General features: G+C 32.0%; 1 protein-coding gene across 1 annotated transcript in view; it reads right to left on the reverse strand.

Annotated features, from left to right (window-relative positions):
* The window catches only part of LOC126734344 (regulator of nonsense transcripts 1), a 67,414-nt gene that overhangs the window by 14,361 nt on the left and 38,713 nt on the right, over positions 1-14,340 (reverse strand). The window contains exons 11-14 of the mRNA XM_050437925.1: positions 11,459-11,650; positions 11,223-11,382; positions 5,376-5,518; positions 5,174-5,320 (exon numbers count right to left, since the gene is read on the reverse strand). Coding sequence (XP_050293882.1) covers positions 5,174-5,320; positions 5,376-5,518; positions 11,223-11,382; positions 11,459-11,650 — 642 coding nt within the window. The remainder of the gene's footprint in view (positions 1-5,173; positions 5,321-5,375; positions 5,519-11,222; positions 11,383-11,458; positions 11,651-14,340) is intronic.

A 14,340-nucleotide genomic window follows, 5' to 3' on the forward strand; every position in this document is an offset into this window, starting at 1 on the left:
ATAATATACTGTGGTCGGATAAGAGTACATTCAAAAAGGATGGCTTTATGAACATGCACAATTTGCACACTTATGCGTTGGAAAATCCCCACTCTATTCGAGAAGAGAGGTCACAGTACCGATTTAAAGTAGACTTGTGGACCGGTATCTTGAACGGACGTGTAATTGGCCCATTCGAATTACCAGAAAATTTGAACTGGCAGGCTTATTTAGATTTTTGTCGAAACAATCTACCAATTCTTTTAGAAGATGTTCCTTTGGCCAGTCGCCGAATAATGTGGTTCCAAAATTATGGTTGCCCTGCACATTATGCCCATGAAGTTTGTCTCGGCCGATCGGCCGACTTGGTCCAATTTTATGGCCTCCCAGGTCTCCAGACCTAAACCCCCTCGATTTTTTGGAAAACAGGCAAATCACACAATGGACATTCGACACACTTCCGAAGCTTCCCCCGAAGCGACTCCGCGAGCGCCCGAACAGGGTGACCTCGACACATAACACACCGCTCGGAAATACTCGATTATGTTGAGACGAGAGAGACAACAAATCGGAAATCACTTACCAGAATACGTACCGAGAAAACCTTTCGCGACACTGAATTATCGGGGTTGGGTTGGGGCTGAGCTGGGTTGGTAGTGATTTTTTTTATATAAAAAGGCGCTGGGTGCAAAAAGGACCTGTTGGGTGAATAATCATTTTTCATAAGAAAAACTGATCAAAATCAAATGATTGAGTCTCCGACAACGAATTTATAATAAATACGACATACATTAACTTTTGTAACTGTTTAATTTTTTAAATTCGTACAAAAAAACAGCGTTCGATAGGATAGTAAACTGTTACGCCAGGGGTAATTATTTAATATAGTCACTTTTTTTTAAACGATTTAAAAAAAAAATAAAAATGAAAAAATTGAAATTTATGGTCTCCGACAATGAAATTATGATGAATACGACATTCACTATCCTATGTACCTGTCTTTTTTTTTTAATCTTGAAAATGGGTAGTCGATAAGATAGTAACTGTTACCGTAATTTGTATACATTCCAGCCCTGATAAAACTCAACAATATGAATGAAAACTTGGCTCAATCTAAATAAGGCTGTAATATATGATATTCTCTAAGAACCTGTTTCTTTTGCTACTTATAAATATTAATTTTTTATATATATTAACTTTCCTACTTATAAAGCTGACGTGTAAAAGACCCAACCGATCATACTCGAACGTTTAAAATATTTCGCGGGTATTGTGTCGAATGTCCATTATGTCGAATGACGATTGTGTCGAATGCACCCGTCTCGATTTTTTTTACTGGGGTTGCATAAAAGAAAAGGTTTATGCAAGACCAATAAATAATATTGCTGAATTACGGCAGCGAATAAATGATGCAGCCCAAGATCTTAACGCTGCCAGGAATGCAAGATGGATCAATAGGTCATTTATTAAAAGATGCCACGCCTGCATTCGCGTTGGTGGCAGACAGTTCGAACATATTATTTGATTTTTATTTTTTTTTTAATTAAGTTAAATAAAAATATTTTTTGAACATAACATAATTATAAATTTGTTTTATTTTTTTCATAAGGTAGATTAGGTTTATCTTTCACTCTATCACAATAACAGTAAAGCTTTTTTTAAAACATATTGGGTAATTTTAAAATTAAATTAAATGAGCAAACTTTTTAAGGTATTAGCCGGGTTGCCGTACAATTTTTCGGTCCAGTATGAGCGGTCAAATTCAAAGTTTAAAAAATAAAAATAAGTAATACTTTATTTTAGAATAGATTCCTTATTAAATTTTTTGGCCGTTTAGTTTAATGTTTGTCTTTGATCAGTAAAAAGGCTAGTCAGTGTTGCATAGCTAAAAAGAGATTCTAAAAAATATCTATTTTTAAGGCGTGACAATCGAAAATCTGATCCAAGAGTAGGATTTTGGTGACTTCCACTAAAGTGCCAATATCTCGAAAACCATCGATTTTTTACTAAGGTCATTTTATGTTTTTCTGGGTGCTTATGAGTTGCTCAATCAGCCCCTTCATATTAATTTCCCATAATTCTGTTAAAATTTACAGAAATTTTAACAGAATTATGGAAAAACTTTTAAAGTAAAGTATAAACCAAAAAACTGCAATTCATTCAACGATTTTTTTTTTGAATATTCAGTTGGCCACCCTTTGGCGATTGCTTGGCATCGCCTTCTCATTGAGTCTACTAGGTTCTCACAATCTCTAAAATGTGAAAATTATATATCATCCTTTCGGCAAAATTAGACAGATTTTCTAGGTTTTTGACGCTTTTTTTTTTCTAATTCAATTTTCTAAGTTCTGCAGTTCGTAACTACTTGGGAGGCGTGTTTAGGATCTCTTCATCTGGTAACATACTTTAGACTATCCCTACATCCATCAATTTTCACTAGTGGACCAGTCCCAGATTGCTCAAACCACCCCCACACCATCAGCTTTCCTCCAACATGTTTAGTTGCATGATAGTTGGAATCAAATACTTTGGATCGAATCTTTGACCAGGAGGCCTTGTTATCTGTGGAATCACTCCCAAATAATTTGAACCTGTGAAGTAATGAAGTACAAGGCCATCCTGAAGATAGACAACGCAATCTCATAACAGGAAAACACAAAATATCTTAGTGTTTTAAATCCAAGTAGGCGTTTTGCCAATTATTACAATTTCAATAAACCTAACATATACACCGAGAAATAAGCCTAACTAACTTTTATCAATATCTGTAAAATGAAAAAGATATATAAGACTAAATGACAATATCATACATTTCCTTGCAAAATTAGGCAGAATCCTCTTAAGTAACGCCTAAATGATGCCAGACTGATGAAAAAAAAATATATTTATTGAAAACTATTAAAACTACGAGCGCATCTAAACAGAGACAGACAGATAGTTTGAAGAGAGAGACAAATAGTTTGAAGAATATATTGAGTTGCTAAAGGTTTACTATTACGCAAATTATAAGGATAACAATTACGGTTAAATGTAAATTTTCCAGGCAACCTATACAAATTTATTTGGGATACCTCGGATTTCAAACTACTGCCGCGTATTCTATAGTTGGTATAACAATTTTAGTAACACACCATCAGGTGCTTTTAGCATACTATTCGATTCAATTATTGACGTCTCTATTTATGCTTGCCAACAATAGAATATAAATTTTAAAAAATTTCATGGACTCAAACCCTGGTATGTATAACTGATACTAATTTTAAAGTTTTGTATGTGTGCCTTATATTAATTTTATGTTTTTTCTGTGTCTGTTTATCTTTTTGTTTCATTGTTCAAAACTATTTCCTGTTAGTATCCTCTCATGATTGTTGTATCCGAAACAAATCTAGAAATATAAAAACTGAATGATGTTTAATAAATAAGTGGAGGGAGACTGTGAAATTTTTATTTTACCTTAATTGTATTATATAATATTTATGATTTTTGATTACGGAAACCCTTTGTATTTCGAGAAATAAAACCTAGATTTCTAAAACTTGTTGAACATTGTTTTTTAAATGGACATCGAAGAGCAGTTTGGAATATAATGACATACCCAAATCGTTAATACACTCTACATATGTCCGGGGAGTGCCTTCGAGATAGACATTACATTTATTTAGAGTTTGAACTGTTTTTCTACTTAAGAGTATAGAATAAAATTTTTCTGATTTAAAAAATAATTTATTTAAGGTACAGTACTTTAAAAAATAGAAAGCTCTCGATTTTGAGATCATATGCATATGCAAGATATTTACAAATAAACAAAAATTGACCAATGTTATTTCAAAAGATGAAAACAATATCGGTCCCAAATGAGAACCTTGCTATACTCCTGAAGTACGATAGTAAAAGAAAACTTTACTCTATATATGATGACATACTGAGAGCGATTCGTTAAATGATTTTCAGTGAGTAGGGCACCGTGCACCCCGAAATTCTCCAATTTTAGGAAAAGTGTGGGATGATGAACCTTATCAAAAGCCTTGGAAAAGTAGGTGTTCAAGGCACATTAATTTCCAGACCTTTTTCCATAATTGCGTTTATGTTCTAAAAAATTGGTATTAAATTGGTTGGTTATTACCGATATTCTTTGGGAAAGAGCCATGTCAGAAAACTTTACGTTTGGATATTCCTTCTTGAGTTCTTTATCATTATCAACGACAGTTTTTTTGGGTCACTTCTAGATTTTATTAAAATTGCTCGGTCTATTTTTGACAATGTTTAGCACAAACTTCCACTTTTAACACGTTAACTGCCACAATACAATTTTTTTTACCCCACGAGTCAAAAGCTATTTTTTATTTGTTTCACTTCCAAAATAATATTTTGTTTTTGTTCGACAAAAACACTTACTAAAATACTTAAGTCTCTTTGAGAATAATGGATGATTATTTTGAACGACAAAAATTAAAAAACCTTGCGTTTAACGCCATTTATACAAAAATTTCGTGTGCTAATCATTACATTTTATACGCCAGGCCACGTTTTTTAAATTACCATTGATTTATATGGCTACTGAGAATCACCGGCGAGCTACAGGCATAATTACAATAGTTTTCCTGTGAATCACGGCTGATTCACGTGTATGCTACCTGTGAGACACACTTGATTCACGTGGCAATAAACGTGTTAAGTGTAGGTTTTACAGTTCTCTGTTGTAAATAATGCTTAATAACTTTATTTATTGTACCCCTTGTTCTGTCAAGACATTTAAAAATGTTATTTTGCTTGATATCTTTTGATATAATGCAACTATTTTCTATTTAAAGTAAGCATTGTAATACTTGCTCTTTGGAATTGTTATTGGTAGTACCTGAATAAACCATAAGTTATTAAGGCCGAGCAATAACTACAGAAAATTTTATAAAAGAATATGTAAAATGTTTCCATACTTTTGAGAGCAACAAAAAAACAAAACACTTTTACGATCCGCAAAAACTGCGATTTTTACGCTTTATCACAATTGCTGAGGTTTAACAAACATTCAAAACATACACTTTTGGGCCGTAGAAGAGGAAATTGTAAAAAATAGTAAAAAAGAAACGTTTTCATACTTTTGTTTCCGACTGCCCAAAACGATAAACCATTAAAAATAATACCTACCTCATGAATGATGAAAATATCACCTACTATGTACAAGTTTCAAACTTACCTTTCAGGGGCGATATAGCTGATGGGATCGTGAGTTCGTCCGAACATGTCCATTTGCATGGGTCTGTTTGGCTGGAATGTTGTACCCAAGTTGCCAAAGGGACCTGCAGAGCCGTTCATTGTAGAGCTAGTTCTAAAAAAAATCGAAAATTTAAAAAATTGCGGTTAGGAATCTACGTTAAATTGTACCTATCGTATACTAGCCCGGAACCATCGCTTCTCGCGCGTCAAACATGGAGGTGGACATAAAGTGGCTGCCGGGGTTTTCAGAATTAGTCAGTTTTTTTGGTTTGGCAAATTGTATTAGGGATTCTTTCATGTTTGTTAAGGGACCTTCTACCAAAACCTACAAAAAAAAAGAAAAAAAAACCTTTTAATCGTTTATGGGAACGTAAATGTTTTAATTGTTGTAAAATAAAATTCAGTAAGGTTCAAGTAATACAAAATAAGATGCTGGCAATAATTTTTAAATACGAAACTACGATAGAACTACTCATACAGAGACATCGTATAGTGATTTCTGCTTAATTTAATTTGTAGGTATTATGTAGACTTTGTCTAGCTAAGGAAAGGTACAGCACGTGTTGTTCGGCTCGGTTGCGCAGTAAATTTGTTTACGCCGCTGCCAAAGCAACGGTATCGATCGCCCCGATTTGAATATAAACAGTGCCGTTGCGTTAATTCTTATATTTGTGTTATGTGCCTTTAAATTAAATTAAATTAAAAAAAGGCGTGCTACTGTCGCTAATCGCGCGTTATTAGGGGACAAAACTTTGAAACAGATGGTGTACCTTTCCTTAGCTAGACAAACTCTACGGTGTTAGAAAATTCGATGCATATTTAAGAAAACAATTTAAGAGCGTTGGAGTTAAAATAAGACTTTTTTTTTTATAAACATTTCTCCAAAAATGCACTCCCTTAGAGCTGCAGCCCTCGCAAATTGCTTGAAGATTTAAAACACCTTATGATGGCCTATATCTGATGTTTCCGATTATTTTCAACCACTTTGAAAATCTAGAACAAACACCATCTTGTTAGTCATGAAAAAATCTTAAATTATCGTTTCTTGCATTTTTTGAATGCACTTAATTTGATTTGACAACAAAAATTAAAGCAGTCTCGGTCTACTTTATTTTTTTGCAATTTGATGGTTTAATCGGGTTTAATAATGCTCTCTTTCGTATACCAGTGATTTTCTTGCAAACGGTTAATTGTATTGAAAAAATGCAAAGATCAGAAATTTAAGACTTTTTCATGGCTAACGAGATGGTGTTGCTAAATTTTTAAAATTTCTTACTGCAATCATAAGATAAGAGCACTCAAAAAATGGGAATTTGCAATTTTGCAGGACATTTGACGCTTAACTGTAGTCACTGTTTAAAATAATCCATTTTCTTCATTTGCGAGGGATGTAGCTCTGAGGGAGTGCATTTTAGGACACATGTTCATAGGAAAAAAGGCTTATTTTGACTCCAACAATACTCTCTTAAAATATTTGCACCGAATTTTGTAACACCCTGTATAGTAAAACTAACATAGAAATAAACAACCCAAATGTTGAAATGTCGAAAGTGAAAATATTTTTTTAGTTATGTTTAGAAATAGAATTAATAACATATTATTCATATTAAACATTTTCGAGTGATAACATTAAATGTTGAATATTTTACAATTCTCAAAACTATAGCTCTCTGCACTATTTTGAGTTCTTATGTAAAATCGGGTTGTGAATTTGTTTTTCAGAAATATAGGTACACTTGTTAAAAAAAAATATATAAATATGACATAAAATTGAACAAAAAAATGTTTCGTTTTAGATGTTGGTAAAAATATAAAAATTTACCCTAAAAATAAATAAAAAATAATTGAAAAGTTAGTAAGGGTAAGAATGCTCACTATCTTAAATCGACATGACATTCAAGACAAAGTTGAATATGGTTTCCAGGTAAGAAAAAATATAAGTGACGCGATGTTTAGTTTTTTGGAACATTTGCAGGCACAACTCAACGCGAAGTAAGCTATCCATCGCACCAATTTTCTTTAATTTATAAAAAGCATTTGACTGTGTTAACCGTAGAATTTTATGTAATCTCAATTCTGCGTTTCAACAATTGGTTTTTATCTATTTTGATTGTTGCATACTGTGACCTGTAGATAAAATAGTTATTTATGTAACAAGTGTGTAAAATGATCCTTTTTTTATGAATGGGAAATTACTTACGCACTAGTGCGTAAAGTAATTTGGTATTTTTGATTTTTCTTATGTTTTCTTCGGTAATAGTTTTGTTACACGTTTGTAAAATATCCTTTTTTTTATTCATAGGAATTTCCCATTCATAAAAAAAGGTAATTTTACACACTTCTTACATAAATACCTATTGTTTTAGTAGAAAGTTTTTATTTTTACTTAGGCCTTATTTTTGTAATTTTAATGTATTTATTATTAAGCTTCGTCAAAAAATACTTTTGAGTTATATATCTGAGTAATAATATTCTATATACAGTGCTTTCATTTCAAAACGATCCATCCTTAATAACTTTCTTAAAAAAAAATTAAAAAAAAAAAATACACGTCAAATTAGATATACAGCGGGACGCTTAATTATGCATTTACTGAAGTTCTGTCAATCACCTCCTCACCTCCAGCTAACCTCACTTTAATAAGTCAAATGGAAACCCCCATCGTGTGATACATCATAGTAAGCTGCGTAAAATTCTCTATTCGACGGTACCAAAAAAAATTAAATCGGTAAATGTGTAAGCAAATAGTTAGCGAAAATGTCTAGAAATAATGAATATTTTATTTACGCCAAACTTTGGTATTTTAAATGAATACTTTTAGTGTGGTACCTACATCATTTTAAAATTCTTACATTTTTTATAATAGATCATCAAAAAAAAAAAAAACAAGCAATTTAGAAGTTAAAATGTGTGGTAACAAACAGTACATTTAGTTCAAGCAAATTATTAATTTTTTTAAGTAAAGAATGTGTACCGTTATTTGCGAGAAAAAAGAGTGTCTTCAAATTTTTCGCAAAAATCTTTGCAGTCTTATAACTTTGTATGTGTATTTATTTCACCTATATTTTTTGCGAAACCTACCTAATAGGTAAAAAAACACTGCAATACCTTACATTTTTAAGGCGTTTAAAAAGCAGGCGATTTATTATTGTTAAAACTGTCAGTTTGGCGCGTGCAATTTTTCAATTTTAGTTAAAACAGTGAGTTAATCAAATGGTGTATACGCTACCCGAAAGAATAGAAATAATTTTCCTTTATGGAGCTCAAGATCGGTGTGCTCGCAGAACCGCGAGAGCATTTAATGAAAGGTATCAAGATAAAAACGTGAGCCATAAATACGTATTAGAATTGATACGAAAATTTGAAGAGACGGGATCGATTTGCAATAAGAAAAAATATGAATATAGAGTTGTCGATGAAGCATGCCAAGTTGAAGTACTAGGACAATTTGCTATGGATCCAACTTTGTGTATACCAAAGGCCGCAAAACTAACAAATATTTCCACTGGTTCCGTACATAAAGCTTTAAAAAAAAATAAGTTCTTTCCTTATGAAATTCATATTCTTCATGAACTCGGAGAAGATGATTTTGATAGGAGAATTCAATTTTGTGAAGTGATGTGCCAGCGAATTGACGACGATACCCATTTATTGAAGAACATTTGCTTCAGTGACGAATAGACCTTTTTTTTAAATGGCCTGGTGAACAAACATAACTGTAGATACTGGGATAATGAAAATCCGCATGTTTTTCGGCAAGGTCATACCCAATATCCCCAAAAAATTAATGTTTGGGCAGGAATTTATGGGAATGAAATAATCGGGCCATTTTTTTTGGAAGAAAATTTGACTGGCGAAATTTATTTAAACCTTTTAGAAAATGCAATATACCCTCCCATCATCGAATCTATGGAAAATCAAGTAGATCAACATGGTGCTATATTATTGAATGAAAATAATATACATTTTCAGCAGGATGGAGCTCCCGCGCACAACACTTTGGTAGTTCGAGAGTGGCTTGATGAAAATTTTCGAGAAAAGTGGATTGGCAGACGTGGTGCAATCGAATGGCCTGCGCGGTCTCCGAACCTAATCCCACTAGACTTTTTTCTTTGGGGCTACTTAAAAAGCAAAGTTTATAAAACCCCACCTGAGAGTATTGAGAATTTAAAAAATAGAATATTTCAAGAATGCAGAGAAATTAGCGAGCAGACCCTTGCTAATGTTCGTAAGGAGTTTGAAAATAGGCCTTTTTATTGTCTTGCTAATAACGGCGCGCATTTTGAACATTTAATAAAATAAATTTGTTAAACTAATTAAATTTGTTTTTCTACCCTACCGATTTACACTTTAATTGCTTCTTGGTCAATCAATTTTATTTTTTTTACAACCATTGATAGCATAATGTGCCCTTTAAAATAATGTATCACACCATGGGGTAGCCATTTGACATACCAAAGTTTGGCGTAAATAAAATATTCATTATTTCTAGACATTTCCGCTAACTATTGCTTACACATTTACCGATTTCATTTTTTTTACCGTTGAATAGAAAATTTTACGCTCCTTACTATGATGTATCACACGATGGGGGTTCCCATTTGACATATTAAAGTGAGGTTAGCTGGAGGTGAGGTGGTGATTGACAGAACTTCAGTAAATGCATAATTAAACGTCCCCCTGTATATCTAATTTGATTTTTTTTTTTTTTTTTTTTTTTTTTTTTTTTTTTTTTTTAGAAGAAATAAAGTTATTAAGGGTGAATCGTTTTGAAATGAAAGCACTGTATAATAAATGAGTATATTTAGTTTTAGTTGCATCCATAAATTGTATCCCTTTGAAAGAAAAGGTTTATTAACAAAACCTTTTTTACACTGACAAACTGCAGTTAACAGCAGGTTTGTTCCTAGTTCTTGGATTTTCACTAGTATAGGAAATAGTACATATATAAATTCCACAAATTAAGAAGTTTTTAGATCGTTTGAGCACAAGCAGGAGTTTTTATGAGCAACTTCTGTGGGAAAATCATAAGGTATTTTTCTCCTGTTTTTCTGTCAAAATTTTGCACTAAGATTTTTGAAAATCGTGGCAATTTAAATTTTTTATTTTAAAATTGTGAAAAAAATTTACATAAACTAAAGAAGGATAAAATAAAGAAAAAATCGCCTAAACAAAATATTAGCCCTAATTTAAGAAAATTATATTATTAGAAATATTATATTATTATACATGGTGTTTTTTTAGTATTTCAACAAAATTCATTTTGAAAAAATGTTCCTTCGACGAAATCAAGCAAAATACTTAGACGTTTAGGACATATGTTCATAGGAACATATCGTCGGCTTACTGCCAAAACCAGATAAGTAACATTTTGCGTTAAATGGGCACTTTCCATTGTCCAACACTTATCTGGTTTATGCAGTAAATTTATATACAAATTTTGGTTGCAAAATGCACTAAATGCTTAAACGGTGTCTTAAACGTTTTAGATTTCAGACTACAGGGTGGTAAGTTGAACTTACGTTGTTATAATCTTACTTTTTTCGATAAATTTGATACATGTATTTATGTATTTGACGGATGTATTCGAATGTTTTATGGGAAAAACTGCAAAAAAAAAAGCTGAAAATAGAGTTATAAAAGTAATACTTAAGTATACTCAAGTAATATAAAGAATTCCAAAATATTTTTTATTTAAAAAAAAAACCAGTGGCGTTCCCTTTGCTTTTAAATAATAATTCACCAGTTTAAAACCCATATGAACGCCAATGGCAAATATATAAATTTTTTAATTGTGTATATATGCTTAGAAACTGCGTACCAAATTTCAGAAAAATATCTACATGAATACCAAATTTCTCAGAAAATTTAAGTTTTTTTCTTTCCACTTTATCACCATGTATTGTAAAATCTAAGACGTTTAGGACATATTATGTTCATAGATACTGTTTTGCTTGACTTCATCTAAGGAACACGCCTCTGCATTTTGTCGCAATATTAAAAAACGCTCTGTATAACAAATTTCCTACCTTTTGTTCCTTGTAAAAAGATAAGAGATGATTCCACAGGGGTTGTTTGGACAACACTTTCGGATTGCCCACAATTATAATTCCATACTTTGCTCTGGTCAGTGCGACGTTAAGACGTCTTGGATCATTTAGAAAACCAATTCCTTGATGTTCATTGCTCCTAATGAGAACAAATATTAAACAAATTTTTCAAATAATATTAAGAGAAACCGGTTAAAGTTTCAAACTCGGTTTACCTGACACAAGACATGATAATAATATCCTTCTCTCTTCCTTGGAAAGCATCCACACTAGCGATCTCGATTTCCTGATACAACTTGCTATGAAGGGAACCCTGGTATTGCATATACTGCACCAGATAAGCCCTTTGCCCTTCATAAGGTGTAATTATTCCGATTTGTTCAGGTTTTATACCAGCACGAAGGAACCTAAATTATTTAAATATTAAAGATAAACATACAAAGTGAGTCATGCCTAATTAACAGTACGAGAGTAGTCAATATAAATTGACGCTTAAAAACACCGAGTGTCTTAAACGCTATTTCACGTTTTTATCTAAAAGTTTGGCCCTTTTATCGATCAACTTATTTCTACTATATCCTTTGCCATTGTGAAACTGGAAAATTGGTTCTAGCAGACGAAAAGTAACTCATCATAATAATAAAAAATACTTCGAAAAACAGTAGTCATTTTTTTGTTAAGCTCAAAATTTAAATTGCAACCTTTGTATAATTGCACATTTAGTGTATATAAATAAGAATAAAAAAGTTGAATGAATCCAAATTTGCTTTATGAATGAAAGTAATGTGTGAGGTTATGCAATGGAAGGAATTAACAATACAAAAAAATGGTGAAAGAACATTAATTAATCAGTGACAATGAATCCGGATATTTTAAACGTAAACTGTAGGCACATAACAAAAATATCAGGCACAATATTATAAGCAGGCATCATAATATTATATTTTTGATCTCATTGCAAAGTTACGAAAACTATCAATAGATGTCATTTTAATAAAATCAATTGTCTGACCTAAAGCATTCTTTTAAATTCTTTCTTAGTGAAGATATTTAACAAAAACAACGTATTACACTTCTTTTTAAGGTACAGTAGCTTAGAGGAAGCGAACAAAAAACGCTTCCTCTTGATATTTTTGTTATGTGCCTACAGTTTACATTTAAAATATCCGGATTCATTGTCACTGATTAATTAATGTTCTTTCACCATTTTTTTGTATTGTTAATTCCTTCCATTGCATAACCTCACACATTACTTTCATTCGTAAAGCAAATTTGGATTCAAAATTCAAATTCGAAGAAAATTTAAATGAAAGATCCCAATTGAATTTTATTGAAAAACAGGTGCGAAATATTTGTCACTAATTCAGAATTTCCCCTTATTAATTCAAGTTCCGTCTAGAGTCCAGTTTTATTTTTAATGTATGTGAACAGTATTTTTAAATTAAGTAACATAGCAAAAATAATCATGACACAGTATCATTAGTAAGGAGCTCTACTTGACAAGCAGCTTTAAAAAAAAAGCTGAGTATGCGTTATTCCGACTGAAAGGACTAAATGAATAAAATTTTAATTTAATGTATTTACTATTCATTAATTGAATCAATAATAAATTATGGTATTCAATATAAAAGACAATAGAACCTTTGGAAAAGGTTCAAAAGTATATTGTTATAGTGATGCTTTTTAAACCCAAAATATTTCCATCTGATTCACTATATCAGGAGTCAAAGTTACTAACGAAAAGGGCTGCATTACACTGCTCCTAGGTAATATCCTTCATAAAAGTTAAAAAAATTCGTTAGAGATTTCATTTTCCATCGTAAAAAGAAATAAGGCTTTTCAAAAATACATTGTTCTTCTTGTACATTTTGCTGGTACACAACGGGATATTTTGTATGCCGGATGTAAATTATTAAATGTTCTATGTGTGAAAATAAAAATCTTTTTAAATAGGAAACACACGTTTTTATAAATGAATGGATTTATATCCTGTGAATCCTCATCTGAAATGTGGACAGTTTTTCATAATACTCTTTGCGACTCTATTACTTTGAATTCTCAAGAAAAACCAATGCGACAGAAAGCAAAGAAACCTTGGATAAATAAAAATCTTTTTAACATGGTTAAACGGAAGAAACAACAAACTTAATAAAAAATTCCCGCCAAAATTTTGAAATTAATTTAGCAAACGACAGAAACCCCAAAAAATTATTTAAATACATTCGCTCCTCAATTAAATCAAGGGTTTCAATACCGTTACTAAAAAAGGGCAACAACAGCATGTGTGAGAATGAAATGCAAGTCGCGGAAGAGTTGGCGAGAACATTCGAACAGGCATTCACTAAAGAGCCTGAACAAGATGTATTACCTACCTCACACTGTCCTCGTATCTTAAACTCAATAACAACAATAAATATAAATGAGGAAAAAATTAAACAAAAAATTCAAAAATTAAAAAACGATTCGTCTGCAGGTTTGGACAAATTAACGGCAACTATTCTAAAAAAATGCAATGAAGTGATAGCTGCGGCTCTTGCAAAAGTTATGAAATACTCAATGATTAAAAACTCTGTACCCGAACAGTGGAAAGTCGCATCGGTCACATCAATTTTTAAAAAAAGCGACAACTTATCAGCAGGCAACTATAGGCCGATAAGCCTAGTATCCATTGTTTGCAAAATTATGGAGTCCATTGTTCGAGATGAAGTGCAAACATTCTTTACTGAAAATTATGTAATACCCAATATCCAACACGGATTTGTAAGGGGTCGCTCTACGATTACTAACCTGCTTCAATGCCTTAACCAACAGCATGTGGATAACAGCCTTAGACAAAAATCAACCAATAGATGTCATCTACCTCGACTTTGCTAAGGCATTTGATATTTGAGTTCCCACGAAACGATTGTTACATAAGCTAGAACATCTTGGCATTAGAGGAGAATTGTTAAATTGGATTGAAGACTTTTTAAAAAATAGAAAGTTTAGTGTGAGGGTGGGGGGCACAATGTCAAAATTCTATCCAGTATCCAGCGGAGTCCCTCAGGGCTCCGTCCTCGGCCCTCTCCTGATTCTGGCTTACACGTGTGATTTACCT

Source organism: Anthonomus grandis, chromosome 3 (assembly GCF_022605725.1).
Source record: "Anthonomus grandis grandis chromosome 3, icAntGran1.3, whole genome shotgun sequence".
Taxonomy (NCBI): Eukaryota; Metazoa; Arthropoda; class Insecta; order Coleoptera; family Curculionidae; genus Anthonomus; species Anthonomus grandis.